A 25161-nucleotide genomic window follows, 5' to 3' on the forward strand; every position below is an offset into this window, starting at 1 on the left:
TCCGCGCTAAGGTGCCCTCGTTTCTGAGCCCACACATTTTACTTTTTCGTTCTCTAATACGGAAGAAATCTGCTACCGGCCATTACAAGAAAAAAAAAATAAAACTTGCAAACGTTGGGGGTTGAAATTTGAAACCGGAACGTGAGAAGCGACGAAAAAACGATGCCTAAGGAAGAAAGTCTCACACGAGGCTTTTGGTTGTTACGCGTCCATTAACATTCCCTCTTCTCTGTGAGTGTATGGTTCAAAGTACATTCCCACTATAGTTTGTTTCACTTTATATGAGAGCGAAGTCCAAGCTACAAGTCCGACCATGTTGCCTTGAATGATGCTCGCACTGAATTACTGCGGGTACTTGGCAGGGACGTTGAAAGTACGGAGCTCGCTCTTGCAACTTCCGCCACGCTTGCATTTAAAGTGAAAAAGTAAAACACGTGTTTTGGGCTTTTTTTTTCAACGCTTGACCAGATACACTTGAAAATCATAGTGTCATGACTCTTCTACAACGCATAATTACTTCAGCCGTTTCAAGATTCTAATGATATGGTGCATTCTAGGCAGTCGCAGCCAAAACACGGCACCAACCCGATGTTATCCAAATTCCTTGGCCGGAGGTGCGGAGCTGGGACTGCACAATGAGAGATGAACTCAGACGAACTGGCGTATCCAGTTGAGGAAAGAGTGGACCCTGGTGAAGCCTCCGTACTGGTTGGCCACGGCACACCCCGTGGGACTGCCCCAGCTGACTACGCCTTCCAGAATCCATCGCCTCTCCGTCGTAACGGTGTCGTCGACGAAGACCATGGGTCCGCCGGAGTCGCCGCTGCAGGCATCCGACGTCCCGTTGGCATGTCCCGCGCAGAACATAGCCTCGCTGATGGTGAGCGGGAGGCCCGCCGTCTCGTACGCCTTCTGGCATTTCTCGTTCTGAACAACGGGTAGCACGGCCTCGCTCAGGACCCCCGCGTACTCGCCAGTCTCTGTCAGGCCCCACCCGGTCACCTGCGAAGCGGACACGGGGTTGATCGGTCGGAACAGTACCGAGCTCGCTTGTTGAGGGGAGAAGCGTAACCCGAGTTGGAGGGACGCTGCACCACACTGTGGTGCAGCCGCCCTCCAAACTGCTCCCGAGACGTGTCCCCCAACTGTAACCCCGAGGCGTGTTAAGCATGTTCCATTGGAGTCACCCTGTCGTACGCTGAAGACTCCAGCTTAGCAGTCGTACTACACTGACTCCAAACTATTCCTCTACAATAGCGAAGGATGCAATGCCGCCAGGCAGTTGCAAACGTTAACTCTAATATATACTAACGTGCCATCGAACGCAAATCACGCCCGCACCGTAATCATTTCAGGAATAGACACCCGAGAATATTTCTTACTTGAAAATTAAGCTACATATCGTGGACACAGCATCGCGAAAACACAGCGTCCGCGCTCGGCGCTTCTCAAAATACGTCTCGGGGGGAGAAGTTGGGTATACGATCTAGGAAGTCGTAAACTACTTAACGTCTTCTGGCGTGGTGGAAGCTAAAGGAGGCCACAAGGGCTCGTGAAATAAGAGGAAATTTCGACAAGGGGTCTGATTTCCAGACGTTCTCATTTCTCGGGAAGAAACCGCTCTTTTGAAATCAGGAGAACGACGCAGGGAGGTGCACTGCATACTGGTGCGACAGACGCGCGCAGTGCTCTTACCACGCCCAGCGCGCCTTCCTGTAGATGGACCCGGGCCGAGCGGTCCGACGGCAGGCACACGGGACGAACTCTGGGGCTCAGTTCGACCGGCTCCTCCAGCTGCAGCAGCGCGATGTCATTCTCGAACGAGTTGGGATCGTAGTCGAAGTTCACGTGTATCTCCCGTACCTGTCAAGTGGTACAAAACTGTGTTAACGTCAGGTGCTCAGTAACGACCAAGTCTCACCGTCACACTAACAAGTGTCACGGTGACCGGCGTAAGAGTGCCTATCACGTTGCAGGCACCCTTACGACATAAGTACTGATGTCATGTCGCTTACGGTTTAATTAGATACCAGCATTCTTGGGCTGCACAATTTAGAAATAAATAATTGTGTGTGAGTACGTTAGCAGTGCAATTATAGAGAGAGTCAAACATTAAGGAAATGTGTTCGAGTATTCTAGCACCAGCGTCCCCTTATTTCGCTGGACAAACCCTTCACATGAAGTGCCTTCGGACTGAGATAGAGACTCTCAAGAAGATCGGTCGACGCTTAGACGCTCGAACTGACGTCATTATACGCACGCATCTGTACCTACTTACACTCGCGCTCGAGCAGAAACATGCAATCATCCAAAGCACGAGCGAACAACGACACAGGTACGCCATTGAGCGGCGGTGTAGCAGGGAGAGCGACTGAGACGTTCGACCTGTCTGACTTGAACGTGCTGGTCGTCCTTGTCGTTCTGCCGGTAGTGCTTTCCCATGGCCACCCGCAGAATGTCCCTAGGGATGACCGTGCGCGAAGACTCGTAGGTGACGCAGTGGGCCGCGGTCAGCACCCAGCTTTCGGAGAGAAGACTGCCGCCACAGTTGAGCACCCACTCGTCCTTCTTTGCGTCCTCCTTGGCGTCGTCGTCGCTTCCCACATTCCGGACGCTGATGGCGGCTTGCCACGGCCATTGGCCCAGGTCGGATGCGTTGCCGTTCCAAATGAGCGGGCTTCTGGGCGAATCCGATCGGCCACACACTGCGAGCAAAGTGAGTCCGGGAGGAAGGCGCTCATAACCCTGACCTATCGAGCATGGCGCTACCGGTGCAGACGAGGGGTATATATATATAAAGGAGAACGAAATTAAGCACTTGGGATGTTCAGGATTTCAAACGCGTCGTGGTAACGCGCGATTTCGAGACGAGGCCGATGAAAAAATTGATGATCTTAAACTACTAAGGTCCCACCTCGTCATCTCTTCCTCAAATTGTCTGGATAAATAGATATATAATCCAAGCATGGGGTCTTTGTGTGGTACGTTAACGCTGATAGCTGTCTACTGGTTAGGGTCTCGCGGTAGAAGTAGATGTCATCGTTTGTGTGGGGTGTTTCTCGTAGCGGGACCTTACCCGGAATGCATGTGGTCGGTACGCCGCTCCACTCGCCCGAGGAGAGGCACCGGCGCACGGACGAGCCCGTCATCTCGTACTGGGGCAGGCAGCCGTACTCCGCGCGGGAGCCGACGCGGTAGTGACCCGGAGGCAGCACCACAGCCGAAGCGCCTTGCTCCTCGCTGTCCGCATTGTCGTACATTGTCGAGCTCAGGCTCAGCGGACGCTGCAGCCGCACCAGCCCGCTGCCCGCCCGGCTTTTTCTGCGAGAGGCGACGACCTTAGAAATTGTCGAGTCGTCCTACCAGTGGTTGAGGGTCAAAGATACGGAACTATACTTGGCTTCCCTACAAGTCCAGTCGCAAGCGACGCGACGACCTGATCGGACCAAAAAGCAGCATAAAAAATGCACTAACATGCTGTTGGTCATGATTCTGCACGTGCTCTACCATTTCTGAACAGTCATGTACAGCTTTCGATGGGAAAATGGGTCCCTTTTTCTCCCGTTTTCGGCAACTGGCGCAATTCAGCTCCATGTATTCGAGAGCTGCGTCGGCCGTTATTTTCCAATTTAAAATTTCAGAAAATCACTGATAACTTTTGAATGAGATAACGGTCAGTTCTGAAACTTTGGCGTCTGGTTCAGACCGCCACTGGTATTCATCAGGGCGGAAAATGAGCGTTCAACGATGCGTGTATATATATATATATATATATATATATATATATATATATATATATATATATATATATATATATCAGGGTGTCGAACCGGGACCGAACCGAACCGAAAACCGGAACCGAACCGGTATTTTTTCCGGAACTGAACCCGAACCCGAACCGTTATATTGTTATCGCGATAAACCCGAACCGGAACTGAACCGGAAAAAAAATAACGGTTACCGGCTCATGTCAAAACGGTTCGGCCACGCGCTGTTGACAATGAATGTGCTATCAATGCCATTTGTTTTTTAAGTGCCGTCAACTGACACACACCTCGCTTACATATTTTTCTTCTCCACTCAGTCTTGGGAATATAAACGCTGCATCCATGAATCTTGGCAAACGCTGCATCCATGAATCTTGACATAGAAACCAGTATTGCGCTGGTCGCGGCTTGCACGGAAGAAAGAAAATTGAAAGGCTGTGCAAAAAAAAAAAAAAAAAATCGCGTCACGGGATTTTTTTTTCCTACAATCTCGTAAATCCTAAATGCTGCTGTGTGCTCATTTCATAACACGTTTCTAGAACGCGCGAGTTCTTGAAGCTTGCTTCCATCGGAATGAGAAAAGAAAAGGCTGTGGAGTTTGATAATAATGCATCCGGTTTCGTATAGGCACTTAGAAGCTAACATATTTGTGGGACAGCGAACTCTTCTATTTTAATATGTATCATATTACGTCCTTCTGGCGTTGCGTTCGGTGAAGTGTTTTTCATATTCCGTATCTTGTTTAATGAAAACTTCTTTAAGGGTCTAATTTGAATTACTGAAGGCTAGTTCAAATAAAGAAAGCTGTATTTTCTCCCCACTGTTCCTTCAATTGCTTACACGCCGAGGTGGCGGGATAGTTAGCGAGTTCTACTTGTAAGTGGGTTTGTAAGGAGGTCGCGGATTTTACAGCTACTGCGTCGGACCCAATTAGATGAAGTCCGAATGCGTAAACGTCGGTGAGGTAACCTTTGAGTGCACATAAAGAAACCATTCCTGGTAGAAATCCCTGAGCCTTACACTACGATGTATCCCGTTTCGTATGTGCTGATTTCAGATGTTTTATTTGTAATTTATTTTGATGTTGCAATTTGTCATTTATAATTTCCGAACCGGTTCGCGAACCGGTTCGCGGATCTAATTAATCGAACCGGAACTGAACCGGAACAAAATAAATTTACCTGAACCTGAACCGTAACCGAACCCGTATTTTTTTCGGTTCGGCACACTGATATATATATATAATGTGCGCGTATGTGTTTTTAAGATAAAAGTACTTTGTCATTTTTTTTTTTTTTTTGAAAGGGGGGTGGGGCACCCTGTACATGGTTGAAGGCCCAGTATATAACTTGCGTTTTTCACGCCGTTTGATTGGTCCTGTCACCTCGTGGCGTCGGATGCGCACGGACTGAGGTTGAAACGAAGTAGAGCCTTTCGCAGCCTTGATGTTCTGGATGACTTGACGCTGGCTGCCGTAGACAGACATTGCCTGCGTTGCAAGCTTCCGGGGGGAGCGATAGACGAAAAAAATATCTAGAATTCACGTTTTACGTTGAACAGTACGGAGATGCATGTACCTGCATCGCCGCATTCGTCAAGAGCAAAGAATTAAAAATTCTTCAGACTCGTCCACTCTTTGTGCTTGTACCACAAATGGTGCACTCGGTGAGATCGAACTCCGCATTTAGTGATACACCCGAGACCTGAGAAAACGACACAAAGGGACGAAACAAACAGGCACATTCGCGTCCCCCTTTGCCCTATATATAGTCGCGGTTTAATCGCAATGTTCAATGTTCGCCAGCTAACCCGCGCCCACATGCACCTTCGCTACCTAAAAAAAAAGTATATATATATTTGTTGGGCGGTAAAGCGCTCACATGTGCGACGATCTTCGGTTCCTTCCACTCCGTGAACAATTCCCATTTCGCTGAAAGAGTCCACCAGTCGACCGCGAATCACGCATCTCTGCACGCGAGCACGGCATAGAAAATAACCAAAATGTGTGCTTCTCTAGAGGAGCGGTTCCTAAACTGCGGAACGTTCGTGTGTGTGTGCGTGCGTGCGTGACACTGTCTGAGGCCTTCTTTGTATGACGGTCCCATTGGTCACACAAAAACTGTCTGCCGACACGTTCGAGGTACACATCTGTATACATCAAACATGATTCGAACACTCTTGAGGCCTGCCGTAGATAATTCTGTCATACGTGATTTTTATTTAACTGGATTGACGCTTTCAACTTTCTCCGTTTTAGGGCGTAGCACGTTGGTTTTGTATAGACGCATTCAATGGGGCTTCGCGACTGACCTCTAGGCTCTAAGATAGTTGGGAAGGGGGGAGGGGGGGGGGGGGGGGGGGGGGGGGGGGGATCCGAGGCGACGCAAAGTTTGAGTAGCTCTGAACCCGCAGAACGTGCGGTTCACTTCTACAACGTTCGCAAGGGCGTTTCCTCGAGCACCCAGAATCAATTACGAGCACCCTCGATTCGAGTCAAATAGATGAAGGTAACTTTAACTACAGAGTGAAATACAGCACATGAAAAGCGTAAGAGACAAAGAAAGCGAAAGAGAGGGAGAGAGAGAGAGAAAGAGGAAGCGTTGCATCGCGTGAGCTACTTCCGGAGTGGTGGACGGCGTGTTCTTCGGAAAAGCACGACCATTAATTAGAGCGATCGCTTCTCCCTTGCTCTGCCGCGTGTATTTATGTGTTCTTCTCCCGATTCATGGCTTCAATGACTCATTAATAAAAAATAAAAAAAAACGTGAACTGCTCTAGGGCATTCCTGATGCTCTAATTTTAAACGATGTACAAAATACAAACGAAAGGGATCCGACATGTTCTGAGCGCCAAATCTGGCAGCAGATTTGCATACTATAGTCAAAAACGGGTTCGAAAAGCAGACGTTACCCTCTCACGGGACCTCTCCTTGGATCGCCACCGCGAATGGGAGGCAGGAACCGAATGGTGCCATGATCCGGAAGGCCCGGTTCCTCGCACGTGACCACTGCAAATTTCCAGAGACGAATTGGGGTCTCCAGTTTTCTGTAGGCAGATTTGGGGTTTGATGCAGAGCACAAGTTCAGAAACGGCTCGCAGTACACGTGCTCCAAGCGTCTCTGGCGAAAATTATCAAATAAAAACAGTCGGCACCGCATCAAGAGTCTGGTTTGTCACGCGTGAGGAATGCAGCTACCAGAGTTCCACGTTACATTTTTTTTTTTTTTTTTATAATTATTATTTTAGGTCAACAGTCACGTCAGATATATAAATAACACGATCGTCTACCACGGGTGATACATATACCGTAACGTACGTTCTATACTCGCTGCCAACAGCTTTCCCAAAGCGTCAGCGGCAGGCGAATTTACGTTCCTAAACACTCGTCGGAAAGCTTCGAGGAGCGATCACGACTCGATTTAAAACCATCCAATTCAAAGAACACCGTCGCAATATCATTATCATCATCATCATCCCCATCGTCCACGCTCCCACGTTCTCTTTCACATTCGATTCGACTGTATAGAACGGCCTCTGCCCATGCGAAATTTGAAACCCAGCGCTTTACATTTATCATTGTGCAGTTGGTGCGTGTACTACGGATTACCGGGGATGCAACGGGGTTTCTCGGCGCTCCACGTCCCGTTCGAAGTGCAGGTGATGGTCGCCTGCCCACTCAGGTAGCGGAGTTCTTTGCAGGAGTACACGATCCTGCTGCCCTCCAGGAAACTTCCGTAAGACCCTGACTTCTCGACAAGGGCCGAACCGTCTTTGATGGAACCAGGATCTTCGCACTGAACTGTCGGTGGAAACGTACCATTTAGATGGTTAAACAAATCTATGCCACATAACTGCGCACATCAAAACCTCCAGCAAAGTTGACAATGGTGCCAAACGCCAACAAATCCGTGCTCCGATTCGTTAATTTCAGGGTAAACCGCCTTACCAAAATTATTAATCAACTCAACATGGTTCGGTGCTTGCGGTACACTGGATAGGATGGCCGTGTAGAGAAGCGAGCAAACAATTGAAACAAAAAAAAAAAAAATTATCTCTCAAGTCCTGCATGAAATACAGTATTTAAGGTGCGATCTTTTCCAAGCGATTTAGAACACATTAAATTGTCATTTCGGGGAGCAAAGAACCTTGAATTTGATCAAATTCCCCGATATATTCAGCGGGCAAACTACACATTGGCGTATAGGTCTCGTGACGTCAGGTCACGTGACATCAAACTTCCCGCTAAATTTAGTAGAGAAAGTGAATTGGTGCATAGCTCACGTGACATCAATTTTCACGCTAAATTTAGCGGAGAAACTGAATGTGTGTTTAGGATCACGTTACCTCAATTCACGTCACGTGAGCTAACCAGCAATCCAGTTTCCCCGCTAAATTTAGGGGGAAACGCACGGACAGACGGACGGAGGAACGGACGGACGAAATATTGGGTAGCGTGAAAAAAGCATTTCATGCTTTAAAGGGGCCCTGCAATCATATTTAAGCAACTACCTTTTTTGCAATTTTTACGTCTCTTGGGGTCAGGGCAAGCCAGCGGGCACGGAGAGAGTAACTAAATATCAGTGCGTCATATTTTAACCGGACGACGCGGAAACCACCTCCACCGACGAGGGCGACCTGCGGTACCGAAAGCGCGCAAAATGTGACGTGTTTGGTCCTAGGCTTACTACTGGTCAGAGCCGCTAAAAGCTTTTTCGTAGTCGAAATACAAAATATAAGTGGCGCGAACCGTTTCAATTATTTATAAAAGAAGTTTTTGTTCAGTATTTTAGATCAAAAAAGAAACAAATGCAGTTTATAAAGTACGGAAACAAGAAAAGACCCATCGACATATCCGGCACCAAGCGGCGGAAAAAACGGCGCATACTAGAAAGAACTAGTGGGATGAGGCTACGACGAACGGCCAGCGTAGAAAAGTCCCGGATGTACGCGGCGGCGCTGCGGTCGTATACCGGCTCAACGATCCGACCGATACCGAGCGTCCCGAAGGCCTTCGGCGCGGGCCCTGCTGGCGATTTGGCCATTTGGCGGTACGGTAGCGCGAAGTGGCTCCCGTTCTGAACTGATCTTTACCCCGTGTTTGCTGTCGTTTGTGGCCAAAGAAGTGTTATGCCGAAATAGTCTTTAATCGCGCAGCAAATGCAATGCGAGCCGCCCCGGCCGCCCGCGTCATACAGCCTATCCAACACATGCTTTAGTGGCGCCCTCTCGAGCCGTTGACCCGGAGTGCGGCAACCGTGAACGCTCGATGAGCTCACTACCCCCCCCCCTCTAGTTCACGGCCACTCAAGCCAGGACCTACTACGTCATGAAGGAAGTTATTTTTTGCTTGTTTTTGTAATTCTAATTCGCCTATAACTTTTAAAATAAAGCGAAATTTGAGAAAAGAAAAGTTTGATTAAGTTACTAAGTTCAGTGCGCTCAGGTTCGGTGCAAATTAAAACCAGTCAAAAAGTCATTGCAGGGCCCCTTTAAGAACCAGAGTGCGTTTGCCACGTAGCACAACCGGGTAGGGGCCCGTGAAAGGAGTGCACGCAGGTGTTGATGTCGAATTTCTAGAAGATGTCGCTCACAGATAGGGGAAAAGGATTGTTTTTACCGCCCCTACGTGGTACCAACAAGCAATGCGACCACGTCTATACATTTTAGTGCCGTGGAATTCGCAAATCTTGACGAGTCTGCTCCACCTACGAAATAGTGAAGCTACTTGAACCACTGGAGTGGACATTGTTATACATAACTGTTGATTTTGACTTAATAGAAGAAAGAATCACTCGTATACCAAGCTTCAAGGTCTTGAGCGCCGAGCAGACAACGGGCAGGCTTTGCGAGCAAGGCTGCATGACCACCTGGGGATTTTTGGTATTCTGGGCGTTGAGAGAGATGCAGGAGTCATTGGACGGCAAGCTCCGGTTGCTCCTCAAGTCCACGCCATATGACTGGAATTCGCGGTCTGAGAGCCAGGTGGCACCGATACCTTTGGAAGAAACAAAATAAGGTCATTAAAGCGAATAACTGAAGCAGCACCCCACCCATGTACTGAGACTGTTTTAAGCTCAATTGGATCGTCGATGGTCGCCACTGATGTTATCGGGCTGCTTTCTTACTGAGAACAATGTCGCTAGTCGGTCTTACTTTACATTTGCCGGGAGCAATATATTCCAAGTAGTATAGACGAAGGTGGTGCGTTTCGACCACCGCAATGCATATTACAGCGGCCAGGTGACATTTCGACCAACGAGCTATACTAGATTACAGCGAGCAGATGATGCCAACCGAATACTCGCGCATATTACGATCGTTATCGTATAACATAAACGAAAAATCGTTTGTGAAATTCCACTGGGTCTTATAAATAAGGTAGCCTATTACGGTGGCACTGCATCTGCTTCCTTAGGTTCGCTATCCACTGAACAACCAGGAATGTTCATAGCATCGCTGGAAGAACAGCACATTCTATGTTCTAGGAGTGGCGTACCCTTGGCTCCGAGGAATTCTGAGAGCAGGGCCATCGTGGCATTGTCGTCGTTGCGGGTGGCGGGAACCTCAGCCCCAAGGTTTCTGCAGAGGTTGCGACTAGCGTCGTAGGGCCGGCTCCGCTGAGCAGCGTAAAGGCAAGCACTTCCAGCGTCCATCCATGTTTGGGGACAGCCTGCATAAAGGGAAGTCCCGGGTCACATTACATGAAATCCCAGTGCTACACGACTCGCATAGCATTAGTGATTTATACACACCACCAGGCTGAGTACCACCACCCCCGAATTTCTTATACAGAGTAATAAACGAACCTATAGGCTACATAACCTATGGTATACACACACCCCCAGTCCCCCAACCCCTCCCCCCTCACCCCACCAAGATTTAGAATCGTGGATAAACCCCTGCATAGCCGACATAGCACGGTTCGTTTCACGCTGTCAAAGTTTTCGTTCTCAGCGGTCTTGGGAACAAAGTTGAGGCTGCGAAGTCTCAAATAGAGAAACATACCCCGGTCAGTGTCCATTGCTTTTAAGTATCATTCTATAGTCGGTGGCAGGTCAAGAGTTCAGGGGAAGCTCCTTCCTACTCTTTCCATTTTAGCAGAGGAGGTTGCCTCCTCTCCAGCGTTCGGGGAGGATGCGCTCAAGGTCAAAGCGGATGCGCTTCAGAAATAAAACGCAAAGAAAAGCACAGCCACGAAGATGCATCGTCACGGAAGTCGCCGTGAAGCCGGCAGGGTTCGCCGCACCTGATGTTACCGCCGCAGCGCCGTGCGCGATAGGAAGACGTAGCACGCTGCTTGTAGGAGTGCGCTGCGGGTAGGAATGCTTTCGCATTCCTACCCGTAAGCAGTCTTGAGTATCTCTGTCGAATTTCAGTTCAGGTCAGACATAAAGGAACCGAAGGAATGAAAGGGACGCCTATTTTCGGCTATTCCTCATAAATAAATTGTGAAATCATTGCGGGTTTCACTTTCTCAATGTTTTCATTCAAGCGAATGGTACATCCATTCGTTCATAATCGAGAGTCGAGTTACACTTAACCTTTTTTTTTTTTTCACTCCTTCAGTCCTTCAATGGTGTGAAAGGCTGGTCTTCAGCCCCCGCCTTTATTGGTAAGGCAAAACACCAATACATGTCACGTGATCTGGTTATTAGCGTTAAACAAACAACAACACTTATTTGTATTTTCCTCACCAATAAATACGTTAGCTGGGACAAATCAACTAAAGGGGCGATGTAACAATTCTTGTGCTTTCAGTAAATATCGCTTAGAATTATTCCTTGACATTCACAACCCATAAAACACGCACATTCCTTTTTTCGCGCAATGGCAGTCGCAGAAAGAAAGAAAGGAAATGGAGAAATACGAGCAGCGTTCACCCCCTCAACTCACAGCCAGAAAAGCGGCCATGTGACCTGGAGCCGATTATAAAACGCCAGTGTTTGATCCTAGCCACGCGCAGGGTTTGGCAGAGCACAGGGCATGCGCCGAGTTCCACTCATGCACGTCGAGGTATCGATGGCCACGAGCCCAAATCGAGAGCTCACACGGCGCTCGTGTCCACTGTGTGGGCCGCATGCAAATATCGTCACGGCGGGAATGGCGAAGCTTGATTAGGAAATCCTGGGGATCCCATTGTTGACAACGCCAGAAATGCGACCCCACAACTTTGTCATCAAGTTTGGCGAAGGGGAGAGACTAAAAGAGAGCGTTCGCCTTATTCTTGAAATTACAAGGCGAAAAAGAAGCTTCCTAGTCAAAGGCATTGCGTGCGAGTATTCTTCGGTCCCACTAGTGTCAGTAAGTTTGTCTAAGATGAGAAACATTCTTAATCAATATTGTTGCACGGCCCCTTTACGGCAAGAAAACACGTGTAAAAAACCATGCAACAATCGCACGAATTTTGAAACATAAAAAATCAGTTCCACTTCATTGTTTGAAAAACGAATCGCGGGCCGGTGTTCATCGCATCGAAATCTTATATATGCTCTTTAACGAAACCATATCTTCCATTTACGTGCAGCATCATTTCTCGAAGATAGCATGAAACAATTTTCGCGTGCTCCGAATTTCGCGCAATTTTCGGTTGATTTTTTGCACATGTGTTCCAGCCTTTATATACACCACTAAAGCTGCGAAACATATAAGCGTGAAAATAATGTGTTGGTCTATTTATAATATATTTTAGTATGAATCGCATAAAACAAGACTCGATGAAAAAACAACACATGGTTAAAGAAAGGAGTATGATTACAATAAATATACGTATACAGCAAAGCTGCAACAAACTAAAAAAGGGCGCAAAAAAAAAAAAAAAAAAGAAAAGAAAACGTGTAATCGGATTTTTAGGAATTCCCACGGGAAAACCTTGAAAAGTCCACTGGTGTTCCAGGGTTTTCCTGCTATCATTAATAAGCAAAAAGCGGAACTGCACTCCCCGCCCTCCCCTCCCCTCCCCCCCCCCCCCCCCCCTCCCCCCAAATGAAAATCTAAAATGTGTTGACAAGTGAGCCTGACGCTCTGCCGTTTATCAGTCGGGAGAAACGGATCCCCACTTGACCAAGAGAAGCGGATAGCGATTCTTGCAGTCGACGAGAGCCGGGTTGCGTTCAACAAGGTTACGACGTCGAAGCACGTGGCTGAAGGTTAAAGCGCAGCCTCGACTTGAATCTGTATTGACCGCCAATGTCAGCAGCGGTCATCTATAAAGTCAGTCCGAGATGAATGTGAAGTTGTTTTCTTCAACACTACTAGAGTCGGTGACAGGAACCCAGTGCTCCACGTGCGACGAAGTGTTCTCAAGGCCAGAAAGCTCGCACTGAAGGAGAAGCGTCCACTAGGTTATTAACCTGTCACCGACTATCGTGTGCTCCTGTGGAACAAACAATCATTTTTGGCGTTAGGTATGCTTTCACTGGGTTAGATAATGCCGAATGGCATGCCGTCAGTGAATTAGTCAAATAATGTAGTGACAATGATCAAGGATCAATCGTTCGCGCGAGATAAGTTTGTAAAAGCTTTTTTTTTTACGATTTTTGTTACATTATTATTTTGATTCAGAAGGCGATTCAGAAGGCATTAAGCAGAAGCTGCTTCAAAGGAGGAGCCTGCGCTTCTCTGAGACAGGAATGTTTGTACGCCGATTCAACCTTCGGATAGTGGCTTCAGCATTGATTCACTAAAAATGCAACGGAAGCTTCGGTCGCGTCATAAATGTTCTACACGTCATCTGCGCTCCACGCTAACTGCAATGGAGTTGGTGCAGAAGGCCTGCACAATACTCGCCTTCTTCTGGTATCCGCCACTGAGAATCGTCCACCGTGACAAACTTGAAACTGGTACCCAAATTGGAAAAGCTGAAATAGAATATGGGTTACATCGCAAGTTGGCCACCCCTTTCCGTTCTCGAAACTTCGGTATAATGGCGTAATGCTGAAAAAAAAAAAAGAGACATTAATACTATATTTAATTAAGACGAAAGAGACAACATTGTATAAGGGACGCGGCTACTTTGTATTCTGACCAAGAAGCTATAGGCGTTCGTTGGTTCAAAGTAGTAATCACTGACATTGAAGAAACGGAGAGAGAGAAGATTCTTACTAACGCTTCGCGGCCAGTGAGATTTCAGCATCATCTGGTTTTATGTTTTGATTGGCTGGGGGAACACACTGCGGAATACGTTAGACAATCAGGTTTGCGTTGTCATGCGGTAGCCGCATACGCTCTAAAAAAAAAACGCACGTGAGTTCACTTTCCCGCAAAACACGGAGAGAGAGCCGATCACGGCAAAACATTAGATCCCGGCGAACGACGAAACTCGGAATAGAATGAAAACTTGAAAGATGCGATGTGCGCGGGGGAAAAATCGAGCAAGATGAAACGTCACGTTCATTGTTCCCACGATATTTTTGCTTCGTCATTCGCTGGTACCCTTCTGTTTTTTTTGCCGCGATTGGCTGTCTCCGTGTTCTTTGGAAAAATAAACTCGCGATCGTGTTTTCTTTTCTTTTTTCTTTTTCTTTAAGCTGTGTTTTGCAGAGTGGCGGCGGCTTTCCAGTGTATACGAGCTATCACTCTCGTGAGAGCGGGTTTCTCACTTGGAAGAGGACACGCCATGAGCCGTGGACGGCAGGAAGTCCGCGTAGGCGCCGGCGGCCTGAAGATGGACGGCGCCGCCGGCGTTGTTAACGCGACCGGCGTGCACGGCGGAGCGGCACAGCGCCGACACCATGTGGTACTGATGCGTCCCCACCACGGGACCCGGTACCAGTCCGCAGCCCGGAGGACAGCGGACCCTGCAATGTCCATCAATAACAAACATTTTTTTTTTTCGGCGATGTATGAAGAGATGGTTAAAATAGTACCGATGCACGTCAGTCTGCGAAATGAGTATGACGTCGTTGTGAAATTACGAGCGTCACTATACGTGAATATCAATCCACGAGGTGGTGGTTTGACAAATGTCGCATTTGGAGAGCTTCGAATCACCTGAGGCCGCGAGCCTCAAGCATGGCGTTGCTGCTGCGTAGTCTGCTTCCTACGGCACGTAAAATCGATGGTATCATAAAAGGAGGAAAGCCTAGTAGTTCTGCTCCATAACCTTTTTCCCCCTTCTAACGACACCAAGTGCGTGTGTCATCAGAGCCGTACCAACCCGCATAGGAGCCGCCATTACTAAAGCTGACTGCTTTGAGAAGTTAAAAACTTTGAACAGACAATGTACAAAAAGAAGACTTTTTTTTTTTCTTCTTTTTTTTTTTTTGCTTACAAGTGATTACTGATCAGGACAAAGTCTATTATTTCACAAAATGGTTGCCAAATCGTTAGACCGCTGATGCGGTTGTTAGAGCAGCACTGGTTACTCGATGGTGTATGCCAAAATGCTTGTCTTGTATACCTGACTGGGGTGTCCTTATACTCGTCCAAGATCTGGTTGGCTTTGGTGGAGCAGGTAACCTCCCTCTCTGAAACTGGAAAAAAGCAGCCCCGTCACACTCCCAGACATAGATCACGGTAAACCGCAAATAAACGCCCGGTTGAAGCGTTGTGATGGAGCTCACATTCCTACGAGAAGATGTGAAGCTACACTCTCAAGAAAAAAAGGGTGTAAAAGGGTTATCGTTGCACCCTTTGTCCCATCGTATAATACAACCCAAAGCTTCATTTCGAACGTACAGGGCCCTATAGTCGAACAGACGACTCCAAATTTTACGAGGGGCTTGATAACGGTGCAATATAACTTTTTAAATATCTAAAGTACGTATCAAAGACCACAGAAAGAAAACACCGAGTTTTTACAATAGGGCCAGGAAAACCCCGATTATTTTTTTTTATGCAATAAAACGTGCATTAGCTATTTTAATAAGTTGTACCATACGGCTATCAAGCCCCTCGTAAAATTTCGGGCCGTCTGTTCGACTGTAGGGCGCTGTACGTCGAATTGAAGTTTGGGGGTGTATTATATGGGACGAAGGGTGTAACGATACACCCTTTTACACCCTTTATTCTTGAGAGTGTACGCAAAAAGGGGCGTCGCCGTCACTGTCGTCGACTCGGAATTTTACCGATAAACAGCTATTAAAATCATTACAATCGCGCCTTTTTACGATGATAGTCAGGCGCGCGTAAAGGCTGGTTCAGATGTCTGCGTTTAAGAATGACAAACTGCGCTATGATCGCTAGTGACTGCATACCACAAGGTGGTTGCTATGGCAACCGAGGTCCGCGCAACGCGTCGTGGTGGAAGTGAAGGAGCTGTCATGTGGTCGGACATACTCAAACGCGAAATGTCAGAACCAGCCAGTGACGTATTCAGGGGGCGAAGGCTAGAAGAAACCTATGCGGAGCGAAAGTTCGTCTGCTTCTTTTGCAGGAGTTGTGGTGACGTCAGAACGACGTCGAGCCCTGATTGGCTCTGATTGAAGGATAGTGGGTAGACCTCAAGGCAGCTTGCTTCGAGCTCTGCCCACTGTCCTTCAATCAGAGCCAGTCAGAGCTCGACGTCTTTCTGACGTGACCGCCACCGCGAGAAGCAGACGACTGTGCTCGTACATTTCCTAGAACAAGAACCAGGGGCTTCCATTCGTCTTGTCCTCTCGGGCTACCAGATCTGTATAGTGGCAGTGCGCTGGAAGGCCTACCATGGAGACAGAGAGGGACATCGGCGGACCACGTGCCGTCCTGGCGGCATTCCAGGGACTTTGCGCCAACGAGTTCGTATCCGGACGCGCACGCGTAGTTCACGATCGTGCCGTTGTGGTGGATGTCCCGAACTCCGGCACCGGCATGATGCACCTGCGGCAAACTGAGCGGGACGTCCGGCAGCGGTGCACACGGGACTTGTCTCTCTGAAAAGCAAAGTAGTCAGAATCAGAGCCTGGTCAGAATCAGTCTCTATACATGCAGTGTATATATAGCACGCAACAGTAAGTTACAGAAATTGAAAATGACTGGAAATTAACGGAAAAGCCCAGGCTCTAGCTAGGGCTGGGCAACTGATCAATTAACCTACGATTAATGCTTTAATCGCGATTAAGTTTTTAACCTATTAATCGGTTAAATTTTGACTACCAAAAATAGAGTAAAATTTATCCCTAAACGCTTTCGCCACGCAAGCGTGGACGAGTACACTTGTATGAGGGGCAAACTTTATGTATAATTTTGACCTAAGGTAGACTGGTGGGGCGAGATTTGTAACCCCAAACAAGTGCAGGAGGCTATACGTGGCCCGGCCACTTGAACGTCGTGCGAATGGATCCGTTTAGCGCAGCAGAAACTATTGTGAACCATCAAAGGATCTCGCTCTTGCCGGAGAATACCAACGAACCTCATTGCCTCTGCAGGTGAAGTAATAATCTGTGAGAAAGAGTGTTTGGTTTGTTCTCAACTATAGACATCGAGGTTTAGTCATAATCGAAATTGTACATGGCGACGTTTATTGCACAGTCAGAAACATGAAGTGAAATTTAAACTTTTGTTTTCTTCACATATTATGCATGGAAATGAACAAAACCGATTAATAGATTAATTAATCGATTAAAGAGTGGAGATTAGTCCAGTTAAAATTTTTAATCGACGCCCAGAGTTCCATAACATGCGTTCTTAATATTCCTTCGACTCGCCGAGTACTCACCGCAGTAAGGAGGAATGCCGTTCCAGGAGCCGTCGTTCTGGCAGTTGAGGGTACCGGCGCCGATCCTCTTAAAACCCGCGGGGCAGTTGTAGTGGATGATCTTTGGTAGATGCGCAGGAACCATGGTGACTACTAGGATGCCTTCCGGGTGCGCTGGTGGCTCGCAGCCTGGACATTCAAGCACGGAGGTTCTCTAAACTTTCTTGAAACAGCAAGGACTGCGCCCAACGTTTGTAAGTCGAGTCGGGTGTTAACACTTCAGGGCGGTGCAGTTTCACATAAGAGACGGTGTTAGTTCTAAAGAGTGAGGAATAAACAACTTGTACTTACCGTCTCTGAGTTCGCAGTAGGTGCCCGAGAAACCCGGCAGACACCGGCACTCGCCCGTGTCCTTATCGCAATTGGCGCCGTTCTGGCAGGAACATGCTGAAAACAGTTGGAACAATTATATTTCCTGTAAAGAGTAAGCAAACTTTTACACAATGTTTCCTTAAAACAAGTGTCCTTGGAGCAGTACACCACGCCCTTACCCTAAAGCGTCATTTGAAAAGAAAAAAAAAACATCTACAAGTCGTTTTTTTTTTCATTAGTATTATATTTGCTGTTTATGGTTATTTGATACAGGAAATGATATCCAGTTTAAGAACTCGTGTCCATCTCCTAATTACATCATCCAGAAAAATCATAACGCGTAAGAATTTACTCGGCTCACTGGAAAGGAGAAAACGATTCACAATAATAATGATAATGATAGTAGTAGTGGTAGTGATGGTGGTGGTGGTGGTGGTGGTGGTGGTGGTGGTGGTGGTGGTGGTGGTGGTGGTGGTGGTGGTGGTGGTGGTGGTGATGATGATGATGATGGTGATGGTGATGGTGATGGTGATGGTGGTGATGGTGATGGTGATGGTGATGATGATGGTGATGGTGATGGTGATGATGGTGATGATGACGGTGTTGTTGTTGTTGTTGTTGTTGTAATTTACATCTACGTGAAACGAAACTCGAATCGCGAACGCTCTGAAAGAATAAGCACTGCACTACCTGTTTACGGTTTCATTCTTTACCACAAGTGGGTGTGCAGCCTCTGAAGCGTCCAAATGTCTCCGCAATCAAGATACGAGTCGTACAATTACTCAATTCTCGTATCTCGTGTCGCTGATTGCCAAGCAAGGAAGCCATCGGAGGCAAACTCACCAGAGAGTTTTAGAATAGAGGGCCCCCAACGCTTTTGAGTCCCACAAGCTGCTCGGGGGACGCAAAACGTTGGGGCGCCCTATTCTAAAACGTTCTTATACAGAGTTTCAGAAGAGGGGGCCCCAGAGCTTTGAATCCACCGATCAGCTTGGGACGTCGCACAGCAAAGGATGCGCAGAACGTCCGCGCATGCGCAGTGCGACGGCCCAAGCTGCTTGGGGGACCCAAAGCGCTGGGGACCCCCATTCTAAAATTCCCTAATGTCACCACTCTAACCTGGTGGCGTGTGCTTCGCAGTCCAGCGATCTGGACAAGAGAGACTCACTCGAAGTGCACCAGCGGCCGTACCTCCCCCAGGGACAGGTCTCGCAGGCATCCAGGCCCTGAGCACAGGTCTTGCAGAGCGCGTAGTTTGGGCAAGTGTTTTCTCTCTTGTGGCCCTCGCAGGGCCGACACCGGAATTCGAAGCGCCTGACGTAGCTGCACCTGCAGCGTCGGGGCCAAAGTTTAGCGGGGAAGCCAAGAGCCACAGTCCGCGTTTGGGAGGCTACGTCCTTTGGGAAACTTTGGTACGTACATCAAACAATACGGCAAAACAAACAAAACAAAACAAAAAAAATGTCGCGCGAAAACAAAAAAAAGGTGAGCTCTGACAAACATGGAGTCCACTTCTGAAATTCAAAGCTCAATCTTATACTCAGAACCGTAGTTAAAAAAAAGTCCGGCTCGTCGCGTAGCCTTATTAATTTCCCCTTTATGTAAATGCTTAAGATATACGCAGGTGAATTTTAGATTAGATATATGTCACCTTACTTTATAAAGACGTACAGGCTTAAAACGCCAAAAGGATCGCTTCTTCCTCCGACAATTAAATCTTGTAATAACTACTTCGCTCGGCGCATGAACAATGCGCAAAACTTCCTTTTTCTTGAGGTAAAAATGCCTATAGTTGCTGGTAGTAAATGCTGACTTCTGTTACAAAATGTCTATAAGAAACAACGTAGTTATTTTTTTTTCTTTTTTCGGGGAAATGGGCCCTCTAAATCACGAGAAAACGAAAGAAAAACAAAACATTTTCCTCATAAATTTTTAAATGTCTTAACCATTTTTTGTGTGTGAGATTAAATAAATGTGAGATTAAATAAACACTCTAGACATACCGCGCGTCCGTGAGAAAACCGAGCCCTGTTTTTCGCACCGCAAAAATAAACTAGACATCGCGGAGAGCTCGAACTCCGTCAGAACGTAGCCCCAGCTGTTCGAGCAAGATGTCAAAGTTTTAGCACCAACCGTGACCTTAAATCTTCAATGAAAAAATGGCGGCCGACTGAGCTCTCGAATACATAGAGCGCTATATATATATATATATATACGTCCGTGAGAAAACCGAAAACCGAATATATATATATATATATATATATGGCACCAGAAACTGAAAACGGGCGAAAATGGGCCACATTTCCCACTGAAAATGTAAGAAAATCAGTTATAACTTTTGAATAAGATGCTCAAACTTTGGCATCTAGCTCGAACGGCTGGGCTACGTTCTGACGAAGTTTGAGCTCTCCGCAATATCTAGTTTATTATTGCGATGCGAAAAACAGGGTTCGGATTTCTCGCGGACACTCGATATAGATAGGTTTTTTTTTTTTTTTTTCTATTTAAAGTTGTAAAATTGACGCCTACGTTTTACTACTGGAATATGTTCAACAAGTAGCGCCCAAAACTTATTTTTGTGTATATATAATGTACTACTTTTGCATAACTACAAGGCAGTGTTTGCGGCGAGTACGAGCGTACATAGTAGAAGGTGGGGTTCCTGTCACAGCCCACTCGTCGCTCGTGCACTTTGACTGATAAAACAGGTAATACAAAAAAAAAAAAAACGCGCTGTAGACGAACATATTTAGAAGAGTCTCAGCTAGTAAAAACAAAACAAAAATACTTAACGATGACTGCAAAAACAAGAACGGGAAAACAAAAGGTAACTAACTTACCCAGAAACTCTCACGTTTATCATCTTGCCGTCGGGGCCACACTCGCAGTCATGCGACTCGTTGTGGCAGAATCCCTTAATGTCTATGGTACTCGTAATGTCAAGCAGCATCAGCGACAGCAGGCACCCTGAATGGATAGCGAAGTTCAGCGATGACGTCGTCACAGTGGAGGAATATGCATACAATTATGCGAGCAGCTCACGATTACCGTAGTTTTTCTTGGTTTTTGAAAGCGTAAACAGGGTCCCACAACCTAAATGTCCGAACTAACCTTAATTTGTAGTAATTCACATAATGATTTTTTTTTTTTTTATGCATGAATGCCGATCCGGGGCAACTTCGGCTATAAATTATGGTCAAATTCAAAAATCGTCACCGATGAAGAGCGATGAGCGAAGGAGTTGTCTCGCACACTTCCAATCATTAAAGGCGTAGCAAGAATACTTTTGCCAGGTGATTTCCCGGATTGAGTGAATAGACCGTTTGCTAAATTACCCAGGTGCCAAGGAACATGCTGCGAGTGTTGCTACACGTGCTGCACGTGCTAGCGTCTGCATCTACGAGAAATATGGCACCCTGCACGTGAGTCCTCCAACGCCTTATTTTGGTTATTTACTTCGAATCTTTTATACCGATCGAGCGAGTGCGTGCAGCTCGTGTACTTGCGTTCTCAACATTCTTTTTGGTGCTTGCATAATTTGGCAAAGCGTCTACTGCACCTGACAACGCGTATCACGTCAAACTGCAGTGGGGGCCGGGTAGATGGTGGCTGCGGCTGCGGTCTATCCAAAGAGTGAACTATCCATACGTGCTTCTGTCTTGCTGCCAGTGTTTGCGTAATTTTGCTTTTCCTGCATTCGTGTACTTGGGTTTTTTTAGGAGAAATACCATGTTTTGAATTGAAATCGATGAAAATGGATGCCCTTGCTTTCTACGTGCTTGGGGAAACGTCCGTGTCGGGTTTTCTCAACATTTTCGTGGCTGTGTGTATACTAAAGCTGGGACGTTCTAAGCTCTCGATTTCGTTAATTTTGAGGTTTTAGTGCTCTGCTTAATACCCGCGATGTTAATCTAACCGGCATCTCAGGGTCAAGAACATATTGCTCCTTTTCACTTCAAATTTTTAAACTTGCGTTTCTCTCTTCTAACTGGAACCCGTTGACAAAACTAACAAAAAAAAACAAAGAAAAACGTGGCTTTAGGTTTGTTGCGTGTGAAATCTTTGTAGCTCCCCCAAATTTCGAAATCCTCCCAAACCAACTCCACCTATAGAATAATCCAAGCCTAACAGGAACCAGAATTTCGACGTCATCACGGTGAGATCGCGCGAAGACACCGATTGGATACGTGTGCTGCGTCAGTGCTCGGCTGGGCCTCGCGCCCAATCAACGCGTCGAACGACGCCCGGCGTCGGGATCGGGCCCAATAGCTGAGTTGGCGCCATCCGACTGTGATGACGTCCCATGGAGGAAGAGTGGGGGCGTTAATAGACCGATGTCACCAAGCGAACTGCGCAGGCGCGCGCATTCCGGAAGTGGTGCCGCCGCCATGCTACTTGTAGTCATCCCTTCCCGGCTTCCCGGCTACATACGGCTGCGCGTACGTACATCATCATAGATTATCACTTGGTACGCCCCGGTATCACCTTGATTTTCTTGCATGTTTTTACTTCATAAGATTGTGTTGTTTGTGAGTTTGTGATGCCTTACTTTCCTCAGCAAGGGCAGAAAAGCAGTTTCAGTCGTCTTATCGCTTTAGAATCGCTTTGTCGTCTGCTTCGTCGTCGTCTGCTTCGTCGTCGTCTGCTTCTTCGTCTTCGTGAACGCGTGACCCCACTGCCGTTCACGGGGTAATCCCACTGCTGCCGCAGAAAAAACAAAACAAAAAAACAACGGCGCCACTACTCGAGCATTCCGACTCCTCGGACGTCTCAATTACCTTGCAAATTAGTGAACATCTAGTGCAATAGCAAAGAACAAGCAAATTCGAGGCACCATCGGCTCGGTGTAGCACCACGGAACAGTATCAAATGTGATGAAAAACTGAGCTTGGTAGCGCTCAGTCTTGTGGATAACGTTTAATCAGCCATCAGTTAAGAGGAGCTAAATAGACTTTCTCGGTCAGCGATAGTTTTCTAAAAGTTGTTTCATTCTGGTTGACAGCCTGTGCGACAGAGCACAGATGAACAGCGGGAGAAGCCTGTACACAAACAACTGATCTACAGAAAGGCCATGGCTGATGCGCCGTAATAATTGGCATATATCAAAAAGAAGTAACCATGCCAGATAACTGAAAGCTTGGGGTGGAGATAATTTTTCGTGCACAGTTTCTATCCAGTTTTTTTTTTGTTTGCGCAAGATCCGAACGCTAAACGTCGCCCGACGGGGGAAGCTTTTTTCTGCGGTCTCGACTGGTGCTATAGTGCAGAATGGATTAGTAACACCAGCCTAATAGACCACCACAAAATAGATCAGGTTCGTTTATTACATTTTTGACGGTAAGTACGTGTTGCACTTCTAAATTGCATTATGTAATCTTTTCGCGTTGGTATGAAAACAAAATGAAGGCTGCTTCCTAAAAAAAAGTTGTTTTATATCAAGTGGTTCATATCGGGAATCGCTGCTCTTTTTTAGTTATTGTCCCGATCTTTTGAAGCACAGTTGTGCTTGAAACGTGTCGTCGCAATAACAGTTATAACCACCAAAATACACCGAGTAAGAAGTGTATTAAAAACGGCCTCCGCAAAGCAGTGCGGATGTCCTATTTGAGATAGACCAACGAATAGACGGAGCAAATGGTCAGAGAGATTCCAGCTTACGGAACACATCGGCACGCTCTATGTCTCGTGCCCTGTAATCTTACATATTTTAGCTGACGTGCCATAATTGGATATAAATTATGAGGCAAATCGCGAAACAAATCGTAAAACGCTATTTTTCCTGCCGCTCTGTCCGGCTCTGTTGACCTTTCTTTGCCAGGCTTCTTTCTTGCGGGAAGACATAATATCCGAGGCCTTTTTGCCTGGTGCTGTTATTATAGCTCCGTGGCATACAACATGTGAAGCCACCGATTGAAAACCATGAGTCAACACCAGGCTAAAAGTCTCGTGCTAACCCGAAAATTTCCAAACGCCGGGCGTACAGTGCGCGCCGACGCGGCCGGAAAACTGGGGAGAACTACAGCTACCAGAATGCACCGCGGCAGCGGTGGCGTCGCGCAAATCCTCGTGAGATGGGTCTATTCGGAGGCCTTCAATACTCTAGATGGCATTGTCCAAACCCGCGTGGATTTTTTTTTTAATGTTTCTGCAACGTTCATTACTCTGCTGTGTTTACTGTCTAAAGTAGTATTCACGCATCGGACAGCCCTATGCTACGAGAAGCTGAGGAAGAGGAGGAGGAAACGAGAGGGACGTCGAGCTCGTCTCCTCTCGTCTCCACCTCCTCTCCCTCAGTTTCTCGGCGCGTACTCTTGAAACCAAATACAGTTTGTACACTGCGCGACACTGTTAGCACGAACAAGGGATAGCGTGTTTTCTGCGCTTATTCCTTAGAATCAAAAGGCTTCATCGAAACAACCAGTGTGGTGGAAAGTACACATTTGGAGCATTAACCTAAGTTGTAATCTTTGGCGCCCGCCAATACCCCTTGGAAGTGAATTGCGAAAAGCCGTTGATACTGCGTTCGCGCTAGTCAGCGTCGCGCTGTGTACCGTCGTTCGATGCCGTTGAATGGCGAAGATCGCGTGCACTTTTATATCGACGCTTAACCTACGAATAAAAGGCAAAAAGGAAGACGAACATGACGAAGCGCTCGTCCTGTTCGCCTTTTTTTTTTTCGTCCTTGTGTATTGTTATCGCTTTCAATTTTAGAAGTAACGAACCAACTCGCCTGCTTCGCCACTTTAGATCTACAAGTGCCCCCAGGTTGCCCTGTACTTACATATTGTAGCCGACGTGCACATGTTGAAAGATGGCAGCGTCTTTGGGTTGTCTGTCGTCGGCGAACAGCCTGCGCGCAAGTTCGAAAGCTCAAGCTGCACGCGAGGGACAGTAAAAGAGAGAGAGAAAGGGCTTTTAACTGGTCGTTGCATCTGCCGGTGTCACTTTACGGAGATTCCCCGAGAAGGCGATTACACGACGCGCTCACAATAATCGTCTCGCGAATGCCCTTTTGTTTTCGTGCCTCCATGAGACGCTGATGACGTAGAGGTCCAATGTTTTTTTTGTTTTGTTTTGTTTTTTTTTTTTTCTTTCGCGGGAGTGCGCTGTCTTATGCATCCGCCGCTTCGCGATACGGGCAAACCGGATTTTTATTTATCCATACGTAACACCCGTCACTTTCCGTGGAGGAGGGGAAGGGGGGAAGGGGGGGATTTCCTCTTCTTGCGCGTGAAGGAAGCGGCACAGACCTTTCAATTTTATTTATTTATGGCTTTCTGCGATCTGCGATTTATGGATGGAAGCGTGCGTCTGGAACCGGCTCGCCTCCAAATACCCTTTTCCGTGGTTTAATGAGACCCTAGAGATGTGAGGTGTACTGAACACCATGGCCAAATCAGCAGAGAGTAG

General features: G+C 47.2%; 1 protein-coding gene across 1 annotated transcript; it reads right to left on the reverse strand.

Annotated features, from left to right (window-relative positions):
• Positions 1–463: 463 nt before the first annotated feature.
• LOC8028156 (clotting factor C) lies at positions 464–24554 on the reverse strand. Its single transcript, XM_029980104.4, has 17 exons — positions 24533–24554; positions 20592–20718; positions 18920–19080; positions 17731–17826; positions 17401–17568; positions 16409–16615; positions 15166–15238; positions 14366–14563; positions 13554–13624; positions 10264–10437; positions 9568–9762; positions 7375–7566; positions 6678–6774; positions 3077–3321; positions 2386–2705; positions 1696–1863; positions 464–1002 (listed from the first exon to the last, which is right to left on the reverse strand). The coding sequence occupies exons 1-17, from the start codon at positions 24552–24554 to the stop codon at positions 649–651; spliced, it is 2868 nt and encodes a 955-aa protein (XP_029835964.3). The 3' UTR covers positions 464–648.
• Between the last annotated feature and the right edge of the window lie 607 nt (positions 24555–25161).

The sequence above is a fragment of the Ixodes scapularis genome, unplaced genomic scaffold, assembly GCF_016920785.2.
Source record: "Ixodes scapularis isolate PalLabHiFi unplaced genomic scaffold, ASM1692078v2 PGA_scaffold9__187_contigs__length_104089568, whole genome shotgun sequence".
Lineage (NCBI taxonomy): Eukaryota > Metazoa > Arthropoda > Arachnida > Ixodida > Ixodidae > Ixodes > Ixodes scapularis.